Genomic DNA, 21,990 nt, shown 5'->3' with positions numbered 1-21,990 from the left:
GAAAGAAACCATACATATGAAAAATTCCATAACTAGCCCTGTTTTGTCTGATTACAACAATTACTGTAATGACCGGTCAAGTGTAATTTATATGTGTTAAGTGTATTTGTACTCATTCTATGAGGTGCATGTCGGATTATTTGAGAAAAATAATTCTGAACAAGGGTAAGCAAACAGTCATTTAAATATATAGATTAATCATGTTAGCTGATGTCCTTGGCACTCGATAACGAGAGAGATAAACAGACAAAGGGGGAACGTCATGAATCTAGAGATAAATAATGCTTTTTTTAATCACTTTTTTTTTAATATGGGCAACATATTGATTCGTTTTGAAAACAGGCTGTACATTCGGAGGTCAACAGTATCGAATCGGAGCTAGTTTCCCAAATGACTGTAATACCTGTGTATGTAATGAGGGTGGCGCAGTTGCCTGTACCCGGAGAGCCTGTGGTAAGTGATCATTTACGGTAAATGTCACGCGGATGTTGTAGAAAAAAAAAGATAGAAGCGCTTCTATTTATTTTTTTTTTTTATAACTGCCCTGAAAAATTACCGCTGTGGTCCTGTTTTGGTCACATATTTCTTTAGTGCGTGAAATTGGTGTTGCCTTCAGAGCCTCAGTACTTATCAAAAAGCAATGTAAGTAGATCAAAGAAAACCGGATGCGTGACATATTTTAAAGTAGTATTTATTGCACTGCTGGTATAAATGATTCAAGTGCTCACTTACGAAATAAATTTTACTTAAAGAGGTCATCGAAGCTAAATATTAAAACCAAATACTTTTCTTTCTCAGCATGCACGAGATCTAACGGTCAGTCTATCCGGATTGGAGATTCTTACCCTGATGACTGTAACACGTGTACCTGTAATGAGGGTGGCGCTATCACCTGTACCAACAAACCATGCTGTGAGTGAGGTTATGTTATGTTATGTTATACATGTATTATGTTATGTTATGGTATGTTATGTTATGTTATGTTATGGTAATGTATGCATGAATGCTGGAGTTTTAACGTCGTACTTTTTCAGTTCTATCGTGACCATGACTAATTAGATGTGTGTATGTATATTGTGACTTCTTATAGCAGGGCGAGCCCATGTCACCAAAGTGCCGCCGCCACTTAAGTGTCATGCCGCAGACACCTGACAAGGCACCTCACTTAGATGTAGTCACATTAAAAGTGTCACGCCAAATCCCAAGGGCAGGGCCTCCCACGTACTTCCGGAGAGGAAGCCAGCATGAGCTGGACTTGAACTCCAAGTGACCACATTGGTGGGAGGCTCCTGGGTGAAAGCCCCGTGCTATCATGTTAACCCCTTCCGCCACGGTGGCCCCAAAACAAATTATTCCCTTCTTGGCATCCCCATTGGACACAAGGCAAAGACTTACAAGTATTATATCTAAAGAATGATGAAACACGATTCTTTCTACATGTATTAAAATCCTAATGGAAATATTTCAACTATATTTCAGCTTGCACACGACCCAATGGCGCCACCATTAGGATACAGCAAACGTACAGGGACGATTGTAACACGTGCACGTGTAGAGATGACGGCACTATATCCTGTACTCAACGGCCATGCTGTGAGTTTGTTAATATACTTGGGTGCACACTTCATATTTTTATGTTTTGGATTTATACCCAGATATGTATTATTGAAATAAATGATCTAGGAGCTTATGCTGGCTTCCTCTCCGGCCGTACGTGGGAAGGTCTAGCAGCAACCTGCGGATGGTCTTGGGTGTCCCCCGGGCTCTGATCGGTTTCCTCCCACCATAATTCTGGCCGCCGTCGTATAAGTGAAATATTCTTGATTACGGCGTAAAACACCAATCACACAAATACATAAATAAATAAATCTTTATTTGTGTATGACCCTTCCAGTGGCCTAATGGTCAGAACGTCCGCTTCGAAATCGGAAGACCCGGGATCAAAAACTGGTTGGTGCTCTAACTAAAAAATTAGAGCAAGACAACAGTACTGGTTGTTCCGGTGTCAGTATAATGTGACTGGGTGAGGTGTCTTGTCCCATTCCTCGTCGTCTTATGACTGTGACGAAGAAGAAGGACATATAACCTCAAGCATTAATTCGCTCATTTTCATTTTACTGTAAATGCCTTTTTTGTGGGCATAAACTTTCGCGGAGTTGGTAAGAAAACACATTCGCTGGAATCAACTGCCGCGGATCTTAACAGAATTTTTGGACAACTGATCAAACTTCAATACAGAAACGTCAAGTAATAAAACAACTCAAGCATTCAATCAGTGTTATCATTTAAACTTGTTTGTACCTGTAAAATGTGACAAAAATTGTATACAATACAGTAACTTGACCGGGCCAAGGAAGTTAATCTTCTTAAACTTTAAATCTTCTGAAGACTGTTAATCTTTTTAGACGCAGCCCTTACCTGTCGTGTTAGCAAATAGTGGTGTCACTCACTCCGGGAGACGACGAAGGATTAAATGTGATATAAATAAACTCCACTGTTTAATTCTCATGCATCAGCTGTGAAAGTACAGTCGATAAATAATCGTATGTATGTCGTATCACGTACACTCGCCCAGTACAAATTATGGATTTGTATGTCTCTAACCGAGACAATAAATCAACAACAACGCTGCATTGTGGCGATTCTTAGGCGGAGCTAAACGCCCCTAAAAGAAAGCGAGATTAACTGGTGTCAAAAACAGGCAATGTCTGAAAACACAGAATGTGTTTTCTGATCATGTGAAACGATGCACGGAAGTGGCATCTTTGAAAATTGACAACATATAGCGTTTTCTTCATTTATAAATATAGAGACTTGTTCAAATGTTTAATAAAAGGAAAAAATGGTCAGCATTTAAAAAGACAACATCTTCTAGATGCATTTTTTATAAAAAGGAATATCATTGCTTTTTATGCTCACAGCCTGCACACGTCCCAACGGTGCAAGCATTAGGATCGGACAAACGTACCCGGACGACTGTAACACGTGTACGTGTAGAGATGACGGCTCTATCTCCTGTACCGAACGGCCGTGCTGTAAGTTTTCCTCATTCATTAATGTAGAGCTTTGTTTAAATGTTTAGTTGAAGAGAAAATTTATCAATATTTAAATATACAATATCTTCTCGATTAATCATTTTTAAAAAGGAGCATCATTTTTTAATGCCCACAGCCTGCACGCGTCCCAACGGTGAAAGCATTAGGATCGGACAAACGTACGCGGACGACTGTAACACGTGTACGTGTAGAAATGACGGCACTATTTCCTGTACCGAACGGCCATGCTGTAAGTTTTCCTCATTCATTAATGTAGAGCTTTGTCTAAATGTCCAGTGGAAAGTAAAATTTGTCAGTATTCAAAAACGCAATATCTTCTCCATAAATTATTTATAAAAAGAAGTATTATTGTTTGTGTTGTCCACAGCCTGCACACGTCCCAACGGTGAAAGCATTAGGATCGGACAAACGTACTCGGATGACTGTAATACGTGTACGTGCAGAGAAGACGGCACTATCTCCTGTACCAATGATATATGCTGTGAGTATGCTTATATTCTATTATGCTACGGAACCGTCTTCCAAAGTTGTCGCGATCTTATTTAGCAATTGGCGTATCGCACCACCACATGTCACAATGGACGTTACGCCAGTCACAAGTTAAGACGGACCCCACTGGTCTTGTAGTAACTATGATTTGTTCAGCGTATTTTTATTTCAGTTGTAAATAATAGATGCACATGGTTGTGAAGAAAATGTAATGCATTGTTGTATTCTTACATTTTCACTTAGTCTGCACAAGCCCCAGCAATCAGTATGCTTGAACTGAACAGAACATAGTTCATTGCGTTATACACAATTGGGAAAAAGTTCTAGACAACATACTAGTCCTGTTACCTAAATAAATACAGATTACCCGTTTTACTACAAATGTGAGAAAAGAATGGCAGTAGTCTAAGACGCAAAATACAGAAAGAAAAAAAAAACAGAAAAAGAAAGAATCAACATTGCTAATTTTACGAAATGCTAAATACAATGTAGACGAAAGACTAGAACGAGATCGAAAAGACAAAGCAAGACTGAGAGCAGATGCAGTCTTGCAGCATGGACAGAACACGTTCACGTGTGTATAGCATTAGGAAAACTGGTTACTGGCGTATATAAATTGCATTACTAAGTTCATTATTTCAGAATTATGTTTAGTAAATTTTGTATTCAAAACACTTTACCAGCTTTTAATAGTCATGCTATGAGGGAGGTTTTTTAAAACGTTAGGCCGGATTGTGTCCTAATGTCGACAAGGAAAAGAAAAAATGCGTAGCGCCTTTCTCCTACGGGTTTCCACAAGAACATCATGAACTTGGTATCAAATTTACATGCACATAGTCATAGTTCAAGGCGCTGCAGCCGTACCAATGTTGTGTTGATATAATATTGCATGTCCGTTTTCCAATTCTATATTCTTCCAGTTTCTTGTTACGAGCAGATTTTCTTGAAATTGATCACACCAACTTTCAGCTTGTGGATCTTAATTCTTAGAATTTACTGAAACAGAATTGCATTGTTTTTCTTACCGATATCATTGCTGTGTTTTCTTTCAGTCTGCACAAGTCCCAGCAATCAGAGAATTGATGTTGGCAATAATTACCCAGATGACTGTAACACGTGTACGTGTAGATCAGATGGAACCTTCGACTGTACAACCAAAGTTTGCAGTAAGTATTTAGCCGTATGCTCGTTAACTAGCCCTATATCTACATCATATTATCCAAAGTCTGCCGTAAGTAGCTTTGTCTTTCCACGAGTAAGCTTCGAGGTACAAGAAATATGGAAGAACAGTGATGATTTGTTTTTATAGTGAAACAGTCTACAGAATCTCTGTAAGGTTTTTTTCACAGTCATTTACAAAACTGCAGGCATGTTATTGTATTCTTGCTTGGTTGCATTTATTCAGTAACACACCGTTAGTTTTGCCAAGCTTTGGCCGAGTAGTTATGTTGACAAAGGTTTTAGATACAAAAGAGAGAAGTGTTAAAATAATTTATACAAACATATTGCCTGGCCTCATCAGATATGATACTATCTTTGTGTGCTCCACTTAACATACAGTATCGTTTAAAAAATTAAAAAATATTTTTACCCAAATTTTTCGGCACAGCGTTTCAATTTCCCTAAAACATTACATTGCATTACCTTTGATTGCAGGTTGTACATTTGGAGGTCAGCAATACCGAATCGGAGCTGATTTCCCCAACGACTGTAACACGTGTACCTGTAACGAAGGTGGCAATGTTGTTTGTACCCAGAAAGCTTGTTGTAAGTAGAAATAAGTGATAAGATGCAAAGGGATGCAAGTTTAAACTTTTCATTGAAGCTCTACTAACAATTTTTGTGAACAAATTAAATTGTCAATGTGTCTCAGATCTAACAAATGGCCCATCCGCGTGAGGGATTCATACTCTGGTGACTGTAACACGCGTGTCTGTCACGAGCATGGCGTTATCACCTGGACTGACGACCCACGCTGTGAGTTCAGCATAAAGACTACTGAAAGCATTCGGTTTAATAATTCTCTCAATTCTGAACCTCTAAAAAATTTGACGACCCTCTTTCAGATATACTTGAAACAAGCTTCTTATTTATTTCAACTACTTATCAAAACAGTTAATTTCTTTTATTATTTTTCAGGCGTGTATGATGATAAATAAAGTAAATGAAGATGCGCTGTCTTTGTGTTATCTTTTCAATAAAATCTTCAGTTACGTTTCAGTGGATTTGAACGACAATTGCTGCACGCCTGCAATATAAGGCAATTATGTCCTGCTAGACGTTGTATCTACAGTGCCGGGGCGGGGATTTTTTTTTTTTTTTGGAGGAGATCTAGATAAAGCAGGAAAGACTAATCCTCCAAACGTGTTTTAGGTTTTCCATATAGATTGTGACATAGATAACCTAGTATGATTTAACTTGGTTGAGAGACGAATTATTCCCTTGGCAGGGAATGGACGGTAGGGGGCGCCATTTGAAGCGCTCGTAACGCGATATGTAGACGGGATATGACAGTTGTCTTTTTTTGTTGTATATTTTTTCTATTTGATGTAGAGTAATTATTCAATCGATTCGACTGAATCCCTAACGATGAACAGTCATACCCAGCCTGTACATGTTCCCAGTAGGGTGCTGATAAAAAAAAAACCTCTGGGTGTCAGGGGATAAGGTTTTTTTTTTTCCGGTTATACCTCTGCGACGGGTTTTCATTTGGATTCGTTGAAATCGGCGGATTTATCGCGGTTTTTTTTTTCTCTCCTGGAACACAACTCCAAACAGGTAACTTTTATTACAGTGGACATATATTCAGCAGTATGTAGTTTGCCTCGTGTAACAGCTTGTATTTCTTGTTACATACACAATTACTTAAACAAAGATCAGAGATTTTTTTTCGGTCATCAATAGAATTTGTTTATCTTACATTTCTTCGCTTGACTCCAAACTACATGTATTTTAAATAAAAGGGGAAAAAACCTTTATGAAAAGAAAAAGCACTAACTGTCAAACAGACAATTTTACTTTCATGGAGGTGGATGAGGATAGGTGTTGGTTTGGGGTCGATGATACTAGTAACCAGTTTACGCTAAGGAATTGTACATTTTTCAAAATATGTCAGGTTTAATGTTTGGCTGGAAATGTTTGGAATTATACTTTCGAATATACAACTTCAAGAGCAGTAATTCTGGGGGGCGGCTATGTACGCTTTGCATAACTTATGGCAACGTAACTATAGTAAAAAGGAGAAGAACGTCAACAAAAAAAATAGAAAGGGTGTCTTGGATTTGAGCCATCGACTGCCAGGTACAACGTACAGTGGGACTAGTACTATAGGCCAATGTGCAGATCACGTGGCTTTGATATCTGATCATAGCGAAACACAATAGGCAGAAATAATAAATGTTGAAAGGTAAAGTCCATTCCAAGGGAAACAGCAGGCATTAGTTTCACGTAGTGTAGCAAATTGCTCCCAGCTTAAGTAGATGAGAAACTTTCGAACCGTTTGGAGAACTTGTGGTGCTAAACTCAGGAAAACTATACAACACGACGAAACGCTAAAAGTAGAAGGGCAACCAGCAGCCCTAAATTACCGTAGCCCAAATACGACAGTTTCCTTTATTCTTAACTTCTGTAACTTTTTTCTTTTTCTAAACATCTGAACATATCAAACAAATGGTCTCTTTGCAAACTTTCTGACCAGTCTAGGTCAGTGCTTAGTAGATGAGGAACAGTTTTTGAAAACTGTTGTTGCTAAATTATGGAAAACTATCCAACACGACGAAAAACTAAGTCATATTTTCTCTCTTTTTTCCAGGCCTTTCTTTACAGCCGTGGCTTGGGGAGAAATCGGAAAGTTGTAAAATGATGCTTCTTCAACGAATATAAATGATGAATAGTGTGAATAAAGGGATTTACTCTCGTGTGTGTTGATATGTTATGTTCACGTGTGGCATTTGTGTGACTCGGCTGAGCCATTAAGTCATAAATTATCTGTACGTCTTACACAAACCAATTGTACGTAGTTCAGTAAAACTTTCACGAATAGTTTTAGCTATCCTTTATAAATAAATCTATTCTCTGATGCCAAAAATTGTCGCCAATAGAAGTTTCCCTAGTCCAACATGGAAAAGGATTAAATAATCATGAAATTTAAGCTTTACTCTTTATTGATTTATTTATTTAATTGGTGTTTTACGTCGTACTCAAGAATATTTTACTTATACGACGGCGGCCAGCATTATGGTGGGGGGAAATCGGGCAGATCCCACGACCAAGCGCAGGTTGCTGGTAGACCTTCCCATAATTGAAACTTTACTTGAATAAAGGGGCCACTATTTCTGGAATATTAAGCAACGGTTCTAAAATTCATACTGGATAAAACATTTTAGCTTGTTTGTCCTAGGATGTATGGCATAATTTTCTGCACAGAAACAGGTGTTTTACACTGGAATAATGCATAAGCAGTTCAAAGTGGAATATCGGGTCTACATAGTCATTTTCAGGGTCTAATAAATCATACTTCCGATTTGAGACATCAATTTTGTTAAAATAGGTTGAAAGAAACGTTTTCAGAGTTTCCATTGCAAGCGTTATGATGCATCTGCGTTTTTGTTTGTTAATCATTTAAAGCATTCATTGCACTTATTGTAGACTTAACGTTATAGTTTGCACAAAGCCACATGGTGGGGGGGGGGAGGGGGGCGTATTGACCGTAGTAAATAAATAAATACATAAACTGTTAATCATTTTTGTATGTTTCAAGCATGCACAAAACCAGACGGCACCAGCATACGGATCTTGGCAACTTACACAGACGACTGTAATACGTGTACGTGTAGGGAAGATGGAACAATCGACTGTACCAATGACGTGTGTCGTAAGTTTACTTGACTTGAGTGGTCGTTTTCTCACATTCACGTGTATCGTCAGTTGATTTAAATGAGTTAACACATAGAATGGCCACATTCTCTCTCAGAGACTTATATCAAAACCAACGTGGCCATTTTGGTTGAACAGTGTATTAGGAGGTGTGTCAGTGTCTGCATGAACAGTTGAAATCGAAGCCTCTTGGAATTGTCCATTAAAATATATATGCTGTGATTTTATTCATTTTATAATGAAAGCATACATTTTACATTAAGATTGATGTAGCATTTCTATCTGTAAAACAGGGTGTGATTTCGAAGGACAAAGTTATCGAATCGGGGCATCGTTTGCCAACGACTGTAACACGTGCAACTGTAATCGAGGTGGAAATGTTGTCTGCACCCAAAAAGCCTGCTGTAAGTGTTAAACTCATCTTGTAATATGAGATAAACTTTTTATTGATGTTTCCATTTGAAGACATAGCTATAGGACTTGTGGCGGGTTAGTTGAATGGTCAGCATACTAGCGCATCACAATGGCTCACATGCCTCTCACAACTGGGACTGCTGCGAGTTCAAGTCCAGCTCATGCTGGCTCCCTCTCAGTTGCCAACAACAGCCAAGTGTTCGTGGGTTTCCCTCGAGTTCTGCCGGTTTCTCTCCACCATAACTCCGGACGCCTTCGCATAAGAGAAATATTCTTGAGCACGGCTTTAAAAGTCGAATGAAATAAATCACTAGAGCTCAAGAACTGCAAACTAAGCCAATGCTGGATTTGGGCATTAGTCCAAAACTTCTATGCAAGAAGAATGTTTGAAGGTATATGCTTAATTAGTACTAGCACATCAGAAAGTCAGTAGTCAGTATTTTATCGAATTGATTTATTTCTATTCAAGAGATAAAACTGAACACAATTTTGGGCTAAAACCCAAATTCATTTTTCGAAACAGGCTGTGATCTGTGCTTACTATTTATTTGGTAAATATCAGCGCCTGAAAATCTTTGCACGTTCCCAAGCCCTGGGCGTAAGCCGTGAAATTGTATTGTCCTACAGTGGATTTTACCCGTTTGTGTTGAATAGCATGTGTACGTTCTGACGGTCAACGATTCCGGATCGGAAACACGTACACGGACGACTGTAACACGTGTACCTGTAACGAAGGAGGGGATATCACGTGTACTGACAAACCATGCTGTGAGTTTGCCCATACTTATTATCCGACAATTCATTATTTTTCATTAGGTTAAATGTAACTATTGTGAGCCTGTTTCCAGGCCTCCCCACTGTTTTGTCTTAACCAAAGTAAACATAGAAATCCATAATGAAAACATCGTTGAAAGTGGATGAGATGTTTCGTGATGTTACGCTTTTCTGATGTTTTAGTTTATGTTTTCGTGCGTTTGTTAACTACTTGTATGATCCGAGTGGAGATGTCTGTTAAGATCGTCAGTCTGTTTCCATCCAGTTCTGAACAAGTCATGTGAATGAAATGTTCATGTGTCCGACACGAAGAAGTCTGAAGCGACGGAAGAATACGGTAATGTTTTCTTTGCTAAACAGGAACAGTATTTTTTGTTTCAACCTTGGTTAAAGGAAATAACAACATGAACTTTGCAGATTCATGGAGGTGGGTAAGGATAGGTGTTGGTTTAGGGTCGATGATACTAGTAACCATTTTACGCTAAGGAACTGCACATTTTTCAAAATATGTCAGGTTTATTGTTTAGCTGGAAATGTCTCGAGAAATGGCTACAAATGTCATTTTTCCTTTGTCATCGTTGTGTTGTTTCTTCACATAGTTTGCACACGGCCGAATGGACAGCAAATCAGAATACAGAATACGTACGTGGATGACTGCAATACGTGCACATGCAGAGAAGATGGCACCATCTCATGTACTCAGAGGGCTTGTCGTAAGTACTGACTTTCAGTCAGGATCCGGGACCCGTTCTACGAAGCAGCGCAATTTCCCTGATTACATGCTATGAAGAGATACGTCATTATGTTAAATGCGCTTAAGACTTTGTAAAACGGGTCTCTGGTTGGTATGTTGATAAAGGGGGATTATATGGATATTAATTTAAAAGCGACTAAACACATTAACCCTGTTTACACTAAGTTACCAACGGACGAAGCGTTGAAGCATGATCGACCAATGACCAGTGGGTCTGCTGCTGTTTTAAGCCATTGACTTGTGTGGTATCCTGTCACAAGTAGTTCGGTGTCAAAACCTGCCTTGAGCATGGAATTTGTACATACCTAATCTCTCATTGTCCACGGGGTGTTGATGAGAATAAGCGATCGACAAGATTTGTATGTTCCAATTGCGCAATCTAACATACGTTGAAGACCACCATGGTGTGCATATCTGTACGTTACGCTTGGGAACGTTCGTCAGTATGTTACAACGGTCATTCAAATTCATATATCCTTATAGCTAACCCCCAGGGTACATTTTTAAAACAGTGTTGCATTTAACACTGTAAAGATCACGAAGTGTCGCTGACCATTTTTAAACTGTTAATGTTTTTACACTTGCCAAAGTTTTTACACTCCAATTCTTAATCAACATCTTAAAGAAACTCTTGAAAGTGGTCAACTGGTCAAATACATGTAACGCTTATGATCTCCACAGGGTTAAAGGTAACACTTTAGTTTTAAGAGTGTATAAGTCAAAATTGTCAGAGTACGGCGCAAGAAGAATAACAAAGAAATAATGAAATCAATTCATAACTCTTTGTAGTATCTAGTTGGAATTCATTCTGGGTCCCTAGGTTACATGTACACCTGATCGCCACACGTGAAAATATATCCACCCCACTGTAATTAAGCAATTCGTCTGTTCGTTGCTAAACCATGATCCAAAGAAAAGCTTTATTATAATTTCAGGCTGTACAAAACCGGACGGTTCGACTGTACGAATTGGAGGAACCTACGCCGATGACTGTAACACGTGCACGTGTAGAACAGATGGAACTATTGATTGCACCAAGGATATCTGCAGTAAGTCAAACTATTCGATTTATTTATTTATTTGATTGGTGTTCTACACAGTACTCAAGAATTTGATTTATTTATTTATTTGATTGGTGTTTTACGCCGCTCTCAAGAATATTTCACTTATACGACGACGGCCAGCATTATGGTGGAAGGAAACCGGGCAGAGCGCGAGGGAAACCCACAGTACACAAGAATATTTCGCTTATGCGAAATGTTGATTGTTAAAGCAGTACAGCGATCATTGCCTAGCCTTTACCTATATGAAGTCTTGACTGTGACCTTAAACACAAGAAAAAAATATCCATTTTAAGGCCACTTTAACGCCGAGGAACTTTGTTATGCTATTATATGTTACCCCACATCATATATTCCGTTCTTAGAAACAACAAAGCTAAGCGTTTCTTGTATCCTTGAAAGTTGCTTTACCCCGCGCACAATTCTTACCCAACGTGAAGTATCTACCTGAACGACGTCAAGAGCATAGATTTATTTTTTTTTAATTTGATTGGAGATTTACGCCGTATTCAAGAATATTTCACTTATACGACGGCGGCCAGCATTATGGTGGGAGGAAACCAGGCAGAGGCCGGGAAAAACCCACGACCATCCGCAGGTTGCTGGCTGACCTCGCCACATACAGCCGGAGAGGAAGCCAGCATGAGCTGGACTTGAACTCACAGCGACCGCATTGGTGAGAACACCATAGATTATCACATCATGATATTTTATACACGTTTTGTCTCTTCAGGAGCACCCAGTTTCATAGATCATGGACGCATTTGCAGGCTATGTGTGCCTCATTATGTGTGCTCAGTGCCATATCTTATAATATAGAGTGAGGTCTTTGCAAGAGCTCAAAGAGAAATGGCACTATTAAACGTGTCATCAGTATTTTCTTGATTCCAACGCAGCACTGCACCGTTTGAAAGGGTGCAAGTCTCCGGCAGCTAAATAAGGTTCATGACAAAATCTATATTAATTAGAAATTGTTGTGCACAGTAAAATGAGAAAGAATGCTAGATGAAACTGGTTAGTGCCAACGGACCTACGAAAAAAACATATATCTACACGCATGTGTATGTAATCTTGTGTGTTCTGTAGGATGTACATTTGGCGGCCAGGAGTACCGAATCGGAGACTCTTTCCCCAACGACTGCAACAGCTGTACTTGTCAAAGAGGAGGCAATGTTGCCTGCACTAGAAAAGCTTGTGGTAAGCTCATTTAGTTGAAGCTTTTCCTTAACATATTTTCGTGTTACGGCTTCGGCAAGGTAACAGAGGGATGACTCTGAGCTTTATTCGAATTAAGACGGAAACCAATTGTTGGAAGGTGATGTAAGCTCATTTAATTAAAGCATATCTCTGGCAGGCTTCTTTGTTAAATCGGGAGGCGTAGTAACAGAATAGGAGATAAGACTGAGTCTAACTCTAAGCTCCTAGAGGATTAAGAAAGAAACGAATACATTGGTTTGAAGTAAGCGTGACTTTAGACATTGAGAAAAATTTTAATTAAGATGGCAGATCATTGGCAAAGATCTGACTCGCGTTAAATTCCAGTTAAATTAGAAAAAAGACTTTAAAAAGATGCCAAAACAGATCAAAGAGTTTGAAAACTTCTTTGCAAATATAATCTTAAATGTGTTTTTTAGTTTTTTTATTATTTTTTTTCTGAAATGTGTCTGAAAGTAATGTAGTATAACTGGTATTTGGGATTCTAATTTATAACACAAAGACAACATATACAAAAGTTGGTCCCAAATACCCCCGATACAAACGTTCTTTTCAGTTGACTCTTTCTTTTAAAGAAAAATCAAAAAACATATTGGAGACCACATTACAACTAAGTTTTGCAAACTAACATCTGAAGTTTTAATAATTAACGCGTCATCCAACGCGATCAAAACAGAATACAGCTGGTTGTTTTGTTTTGCGCTGGATCTGTATCCATGCAATTCAAACATCCATACATTCATATGTTATTGATCAGTGGAGCGTGGAGCGTCACCAAATGATTACAAACACAATAGTAGCCTTACAGTAATGCAGTCGTCGATTGTGTGTGTTATTAACACAAGCTGCAGACTCTGTTTTCCCTTGTACTTAGGTTAGGTCCTCTATGCGTGTTCGAAACCAGCTCTCGTTGTATTGTCTGCTGCTTTTAGGCTAAAGATTTACAAGGCATCTGCTGAAGATCGGTGGTTTATTCCGGCTGCTTGAGCATCGGCCATCAAATGGCAAATTCATAAAATCGGCATTAAACACCAGTGAAATACATAAATCTGGACAGTGCTGTGCAAATGTCTCACATACTCTTATTGCTTGAAATAATGTTAGTGTTATTTTCTGTTAATTCATCCATGGACACACTCCTTAACTTTAGTTTTACATTCAGATTTATGTCTGTCGTGTTTTGTTTTACACGAGGCATTTTCCGAACAATTTTACGAAAGTGATTAATTGATGGATAATTATTCAGTGAGTGTATCGCCAAGAATATGGTGAAACTTTTGTTTCTTTTCGTAAATGAGATAATATTTCTCCCTTATCTATGTTTCAAGCATGTACAAAACCAGACGGGTCAAGCATACGGATCTCGCAAACTTACACGGACGACTGTAACACGTGTACTTGTCGGGAAGATGGAACAATTGCCTGTACCAAAGACATCTGCCGTACGTATATTGTGTGTATTACCTGGAACAGTTCGAGGGGGCCTCCCTGGCCTAGCGCGCTAGTGCAGCGCTTTGACCTAGAAGTCAATGCGACCGCTGTGAGTTGCGTTTGCTTACCAATATGATGGTTGTGGGCTCAATTTCAGTCCATCCTGCCTTTCACTCCAGTCGTAGATCTGAAGGTCTGACAGCAACCTGCGGATGGTTGTAGGTTTCCCACGGGCTCTGCCCGTTTTCCTCTTACCACAATGCTGGTCACCGTCTTAATGGTAAATAGTTTTATGACTTCTTTTCCCCATCTGATGGACAAATTGTTATCTGATGTTTACATACAGAGGTATGTAACGAAAATGATATGATTCTGGATGTAACTGTTAATGGAAGCAAACACTTTTGTGTAGCTGAATGACAGTTGGTGTCAAATACGCAGCAGTTTCGGGGGGGGGGGGGATTGATATGATTTGCCTACAGGCGCAATGATGGATATTCTGTCACTTGCCATTTTACGATGTTTTGGAAGGAAAGGAGCAGCTTGCCTAAATACCCTGAAGCTGGAATCTGCGAATTGGTACTATACTACAAGTAGTGGTAGATATATGTATTTAGCTCTATTTGATCTTCTTCGTGTTCTGTAGGATGTACATTCGGCGGCCAGGAGTACCGAATTGGAGATTCTTTCCGCGACGACTGCAACGACTGCATTTGCGAAAGGGGCGGCAATGCTGCCTGCACGAGAAAAGCATGTGGTAAGCTAATTTAATTGAAGCATGTCGTCTGAAGTTGTCCTCGTTAAAGGTAAGATGTAGTAACAAAATGGCGAAGTGGTATGACGGTGTAAGTTTTTAGGCGAATTGTGAAGGGACCTAGCACATCAGCCAAGTAGTGAAAGAAAAGATGTCAAAGTACAGATATTTCCATTAACGTGAAAATGCATTAGGAATTTATCATGTGTCTGACGAGGTGCGATGTTTTTCTGCTAGTGTCAGCCTCGTTCCGCCACTGAAACGTACTCTATGGAAAAAAAAAACCCAATACTGGTTGCTCATAAATAAATGGATAATGCCCTAACATATGGATTGTTAACCATCTTTTGGCACTTTCTGTATGAGTCTATCAGTCCGTTAGTCAGTTAATCTGTCAAGGATCTGATTTGCTGGCTTACTTCTCAAAACGGTTAATTATATTGAATTGTAATTAGGTGCATGGTATCACAGAGAGAAATGTTACAGGCCAAGTTCGAATTTTGGGGCGTTTTGCATTTAAAACGATATTCTCGCTATTTTTACTCTGTTATAGAACTTGACATTAGTTTTTACCCAAAGAAGACATCCCAAACCTGTTTGGGAAATGTCTATCTCTTGAAATTATTCTCGAAAGATTGTATGATATGCACGTGTCTAGAAATAATATAATTATGAGTCTGAATGATGTTTATTACACAAAACCCGACTTTCTGCGTTAAATGACCCGTATGTTTCTTCCATTAAATTTTTCAGCCTGCACCTTTAGGAACGCCACCTACAGGATCGGACAGGACTTCACTCTGGATTGTAACACTTGCAATTGTGGTACTGATGGAACAGTATCCTGCAGCGATATAGCCTGTAGTAAGTAGATTTGACTGAAAAGTATTCAAATGTTTTAACTTCGAGAAGGGAGGCCACAACCACTTAGTGAGTAATTTTGATGCTTAGGGATTAACGTCGTAGTTAACAATGTTTCAGTCATCTGACTACGAAGGCGTCCCTATTAATTAATACCATATATATATATATATATATATATATATATATATATATATATATATATATATATATATATATATATATAGTATGTGCCCTACTCTTTGGAGCGTAGATATGGTGTCTTTCTACTCATGTACGTATATTTTTAATTCGAATTCTTTCCAGCTTGTGCTTTTGAGGGAAAGTCATACCGACATCAGGAATCATTCACACAGAGTTGTAATACCTGTACTTGTGATAACGGAAAAGTTACCTGTACGGAGAAAATTTGTGGTAAGTCCTGGACGCGATTCTTCAGTGTTATATGAGCGCCAATGTTTGCGTTGACGTCCAGGCTGTTAATAATTTATTTATTTATTTATTTATTTGATTTGTGTTTTACGCCACAATATTTCTCTTAAACGACATCGGCCAATATTATTGTGGAAGGAAACCAGACAGTGCCCAGGTGAAACCCACGACCATGCGCAGGTTGTTGGCAGATCACATACGAAGTTTGTTAATAAGGAATGCTTTCTGCTATTAGGTGAATAAGTAATAAACTTGATTATAAGTTTCAATCTGGCTGATGTATCACATTGGGTGCGATTATAAAACCCTTAGTTCTCGGCTTTTCTTGTCATAAATGCTCATGGAGTACGTGCACTCCACAAAGCTGGATTGTTTAACTCACGCACTTCCCAAACAATTGTTCATACCGTAGAGACGTAAGTGTGTAAGCGTAGATCCGCTGGATAAGCTCCACAAGTCAAACTTTCTAATACGCGTCTACACTAAAGCTCTTTAGTTATTTTACTTGTGCTAAATACGACATTTGCTATACATGTATAGCCTTTTGAAATCAGACTGTACCCGGTGTTAAAATCTATCACGGACGATCTCTTCATAGTTTATGTTATTTGTTTTGCTTTTAGAATGTACACTCAATGGCGCATCTTATAAGGTTGGACAAAAATTCTCTGACTCGTGTAACGAGTGCACATGCTTGGAGGATGGATCAGTGTCATGTACTTCCAATTCCTGCGGTAAGTAAATCGTCATGGTTACATGCGCCACCTGACCCGTTCTGACATTCTCTTGCCATTCATCAGAGGTACTGTGCCGAGGGCACCGAGGCCTGGTGGTTCTCGCCTCTCGCCAAAGCCGTTGTTATGAGTTCAAATCCAGCTTATGCTGGCTTCATACATGGAATGTCCGTCCCCAACCTGTGGATGGTTGTGGTTGTCCCCCGGCCTCTGCCCGGTTTCTTCCCACCATAATGCTGGTCACCATCGTATGTAAGTGATTGCATATAATTTGTCATAAGTAACTCTTTCTGATTACACTCTATTTTCCTGGTATTTTCTTGTCGTACTCAGGTGTGAGGTAACTTGGATCACGTATAACATCAAGTACCGCCAATGATTACCCTGTGTTGTTAAACGCTGGTTATTTATTTATTATATTTATTTGATTGGTGTTTTACGCCGTACTCAGTAATATTTCACTTTTGTGACGGCGGCCAATATTATGGTGGGAGGAAACCCAAAGTAAATTCACCACCATCCGCAGAATTCTGTCAGACCCTCCCACGCTAAACACTGGTCACTGTTTGTCTCATTTACGCACAGGTGAATTGGATATTTGTGTAATATTCCAAGCATTCACTCATTCATTCATTCAGGAGGACGGCTGGCTGCGAGCATCGGGCCATTGACTGGTGAAGTCGCGTGTTCGACCCTAACTCTCGCTGTTCCGCCTGTGGCATGTCAAGCAGTATAAAACGTGCTTTGGGAAGGTCGTTTATTTACACTGGCACACCCATTTTATCTTGTTGAGCTTGGCGATAAGCACCACTAGATCAATCAATTTTGCCTCGTGAAAAAATAATGTACCTTTTTTCTTCCTTCTTCAGAATGCGATTACCATTATAAAAAGTACAAATCTGGGGAAACATTTAGAGATGGCTGTAAAATGTGCACATGTGGGGATGACCAAAAAGTTACCTGCCATACCAGGGATTGTGAATCCGGTAACTTATATATTTTTTTCCTTTTTGTTTCCTTTTGTTCTTAAACCGTCAGTTACGACCATCCGATGTATTGGAAATATTTTCGAGTACGGCGTAAAACACGACAATACAATTTTAAAGTGTATGCGTGTGGGCTCGATGGATGAGATCATTAAAACTCTGGCTCTCTGCGACCGGTAGGCCCTTGATGTCGCACGTTCGAATCCAGCTCTCGCTGTAGCCGGCAGGCGTAAATCAAGAGTTTGGTCAGGTACCTGGTTAGGCTTGGTGGTTTAATCCGGGCACTCTGATTTTCTTAACTCATAAACCCATCCGCCATGACAAATTCTTTGGCACGGTGTTTAACGCCAATCTTTTATATTTCAGTGTGTACTTACAAGAACAGAGAGCTGATCCCGGGAGAGAGATTCTATGATGGATGTAAATACTGTGAGTGTTGGCGAAATGGAGAGATTACCTGCGATACGAAAACCTGTCCAACTCGTGAGTAGACTCATTCTTTCTCAGGCAAGGCGTAAGAAAACCAGATTTTATTTTGTAATGCATTTTGTCCTTAAACATGGACCAGAGTTAACGATTGTTTTGAGGCCTGCTCATGTGGGTATAGGCTCTTTGTCCCATGTGGCTTTTAGCTTTACCCAGAGAGTTGATGATCGTCTGAGGGTACCGAGATCAGTTGATCAGTTGGACACGATCCCAGCCTAGCTTCAACATTAATGTCGGTATGAGCTGGATTCGAACCTGAAGTCTCTTTTTACAATGATGAGGGCCTCCGTGGAAGAGGGGCTTTGCACGCCAACGCGGCGCATTGACCGAGGAGCCTCTAGCCAATGCGGTCACTGTGAGTTCAAGTTCAGTTGATGCTGGTTTCCTCTCAGGTCGTATGTGGTAAGGTCTGCAGTAACATGCGGATGGTCGTGGGTTTCCCCCGGGGGTCTGCCCGATTTCTTCCCACTATAATGCAGGCCGGCATTATATTGGTGAAATATTCTTGAGAACAGTAAAACACCAATAAAAAAAAAAACAAATAATACATTGATTACGTCATGGTGTTGACAGAGTGTACTTACCGAGGCGCCAAACATGCCGTGGGGACGTCATTTAAAGATGCGTGTAACACATGTTCTTGTAACACCAACGGACAGGTCGCATGTACCAAACGGGCATGTGCTCCACAAGGTAAGGGACATAACTATGTAGTAACATGATTAGACATGAGTTGCCCATAAAACGATATATTATTTCAATGTGTGATGCATGCTTATTCTGTAACAAAAGCAAAAAACCACAAAGGAATAACAAAACAAGTTGACAAGACAGCCTTAACATGTTTATTGATATTTGATGCTGGGTAATTTTTCCATGATTATAGTTGTACGTACAACGTACACTATAATGCTGGCCGCCGTCGTATAATTGAAATATTCTTGAGTACGGAGCAAAAAACCAATGAAATACATAAATAAATAATTGTACGTAATACGTGTACCCAGCAGTTTCTCTCTCTCCAATGCCGTTTTTGTGAGTTCAAGTCCACGTCAAGCAAGATTTCTCTCCAATCACACGTGTGAAGATCTGACTGCAACCTACGGGTGTTCGTGGGTTTCTCCCGGGCTCTGCCCAATTTCCTCAGACAATAATGATTGCCGCCGTGGTATAAGTAAAATACCAATCTATTCTTGAGTATGGCGTAAAACACCAATCAAATAAATAAATGAACAAATAATGATGTGAAATGATCGTATAACCAGGTATTTGCGTATGCATAACGCTTCTAAGCGCCTCAAGGTTGTCATTCACACACATGCGCAAATTTACGTAAAAGTGATGTACTTGACGTACGCTTTTATAGTGTAACCAAAATTCCTCAAGCCAGCTGGTAAAATCTTTGTGTTAACAATGACATAACTATATTAGTCGATGTATACCGCTTTTTCACACAGTGTGTTTCTACAAGAACCGCCAGGTGGCGTATGGTGCGGTGTTCAAGGACAACTGTAGAACTTGCGTTTGTGGAGGAGGCCAGGGTGTGACGTGTTCGCCCAAGACTTGTCCATGTATGTACTCTTTCATCTCTACACGATAGAAATGGCATACACTGGACCCTTCGAAAAATTATGGAAGATTTTCCTAGTTATTTAATATCCTAAACATCATAGTTCAGAGGTAATATTTGTATTTAGGATTGACATGGCATTGCCATTCTGGGAATAACCTGGTTTCTTTCAGAAGTCGATGAATGAAATCATTAGGAATTATGTGTCATGTTTCGGAGATCTTCAAACGGATGATCTGAAGTTTGTAAGCTGTTTCCATGCTCTTGTGATTTACATGTTTCTCTTATCTTACTTCCCCCAGTGTGCATCTACAAGAGTAAAGTGTTTGAAGTTGGTAGCACTTTCACGGATGGCTGTAAACAATGTTCTTGCGGAGCGACCAAATCTGTTACCTGTAACGTGGCCAGTTGCTCGGGTAAGGTTTTCTAATGATCTATCCGCCTCGAAATCGGGAAACCGGATCATCCCCTTGTTAGTTCATACCAAAGACTTTAAGAATGGTGCATGTTGCAGCCTCGTTTGGCGCTCAACTTAATGACTCCTCGTCATCATGTCACTGAAAAGTTGTTAAGTACTACATTAAACCCCCAAGCATTCATCCACTCATTCTTACGATCTCTCATCATACTTCTTTACGTCTCCATCTACTCTTGATTAGTCTCGGTATAATTTCTGTCGTTACTTCATGTATGTAAGGTTAGCAAGTTTTACCTTATTTGATTCAAACTTATTATTACTCTTTTTCAATAATTGGCTCTAATGTCGCGTATAATTTCCTATAATCAGCAAACATTTTCCCCATCAATACCGATTTAAGGAGTTCACCATTTAATTTCTCCTTTATTTTGGATTTCAGGTTGCGTTCATCAGAGCAAGCTCCGTGCGATAGGAGAGAGGTTCAACGATGGCTGCCGAAGTTGTCAGTGTGTGTCAAACCGTAAAATACGATGCAATGCTGCTGCCTGTCAACCATCTAGTAAGACATTTTTTTTTTTATTGAATTAGCAGTTTTCTTTTCCCTTGGCTACCGGGGGCATTTGGAACTATTTTTGGCAACAGGCCAGGTTCCTATTAAAATAAGCCATTCTAAAATCTTTCAAATCGATCTCAACAGAAACTGATGTTATTGACCATGTTGTTGTTATTACAATAACAGAACATTGTGTTGTCCAGAAACTTTTCGTAGCGAGGAAGCCGTCCCGAAACCAAGCAATAGCTTACTGGATGGATGTGTGCTAATCTCTTTGCATCAAACAGGACATGTACACTGCCCGTGATATTAATTTTTTAATTACTTTTGTATTACTTTTGTATTTCGAATGAAATCGTTTTGTGATACCGATTAAACTGTACAAATTACTTACTCTTTAAACTAAACAATTTATCAGATTGGAAAATGCTAAAACCCTTCGGAAATGTAATCTATACCGTCGATCTCGGTGTGATGAGATTTCTAAAACTAACTTGTAGTTCTATGTTCAGAACTCGTTTTACTTTAGCCGCTATAAATATGACAGTGGGTTAGGTTGGTTGAAAAATGATTTCAGTATATTGACCATGTTGCCATTACTGACTTTTTTCGATGCTTCTAGAACCTTGTTTGACGACCACTGCAAGAGAGATTACGTTTGATAATTTTTGACAGCAACAGCAGTAAATACCCGTATCGGATTTCCACGCATTTAGTTCAATAACAAATGTGAAAATATATGTACAAATTATCAAAAACAAGGCCGTTATTGCATCAATCTCTATATGTTCACCTCACCTCTGTATATGCCTCCTGCAGGTTTGCATATAGACTATAAATGCTGTAAATCCTGTCCGTAGCCACTGGACGTGATAAATTCAAAACCAGTGGAAACGGAAGAATTCCACACTGAGACCTGGACAGTTTCTCACAACATGCTTAACTGTGTGTTTCAAAATAAAGAAGCGACACTGTGATGTATGTCACGTGCACGCGCGTAACTGGTGAAATCCGGTCTGTTGTCATTTCGTAAATACTCAGGTTCCAGTCATGTTTACTCAGATTAAAGTGTATTAGCAGTTAGATTTAGTAATAATTTTGGTCTGAGCTGAAGTCTCATTATTGTT

General features: G+C 39.3%; 1 protein-coding gene across 1 annotated transcript; it reads left to right on the top strand.

Moving 5' to 3' along the window:
* The first annotated feature begins 128 nt into the window (after positions 1 to 128).
* On the top strand, positions 129 to 20,322 carry LOC135478104 (kielin/chordin-like protein). Its single transcript, XM_064758375.1, has 17 exons — positions 129 to 165; positions 2,922 to 3,035; positions 4,598 to 4,711; positions 5,202 to 5,312; positions 8,714 to 8,824; positions 10,208 to 10,321; positions 11,298 to 11,411; positions 12,510 to 12,620; positions 14,716 to 14,826; positions 15,577 to 15,630; positions 15,991 to 16,098; positions 16,740 to 16,850; positions 17,720 to 17,836; positions 18,203 to 18,319; positions 18,896 to 19,015; positions 19,780 to 19,893; positions 20,195 to 20,322. Exons 1-17 carry the CDS (start codon positions 129 to 131, stop codon positions 20,320 to 20,322), a joined length of 1,806 nt encoding a protein of 601 aa, XP_064614445.1.
* The last annotated feature ends 1,668 nt before the right edge of the window (positions 20,323 to 21,990 follow it).

The sequence above is a fragment of the Liolophura sinensis genome, chromosome 11 (genome assembly GCF_032854445.1).
Source record: "Liolophura sinensis isolate JHLJ2023 chromosome 11, CUHK_Ljap_v2, whole genome shotgun sequence".
Lineage (NCBI taxonomy): Eukaryota > Metazoa > Mollusca > Polyplacophora > Chitonida > Chitonidae > Liolophura > Liolophura sinensis.
The sequence above is the reverse complement of the archived record's forward strand: the minus strand, read 5'-3'. Positions and strand labels throughout refer to the sequence as shown.

Bases quoted from the DNA above. Each gene is read 5' to 3' on its own strand.
- LOC135478104 (XM_064758375.1), top strand. From the start codon at position 129: ATGTCGGATTATTTGAGAAAAATAATTCTGAACAAGG. The intron at 166-2,921 runs GTAAGCAAACAG...TTATGCTCACAG, and splicing joins AAAAATAATTCTGAACAAGG to CCTGCACACGTCCCAACGGT. The intron at 17,837-18,202 runs GTAACTTATATA...TTTATATTTCAG, and splicing joins TACCAGGGATTGTGAATCCG to TGTGTACTTACAAGAACAGA.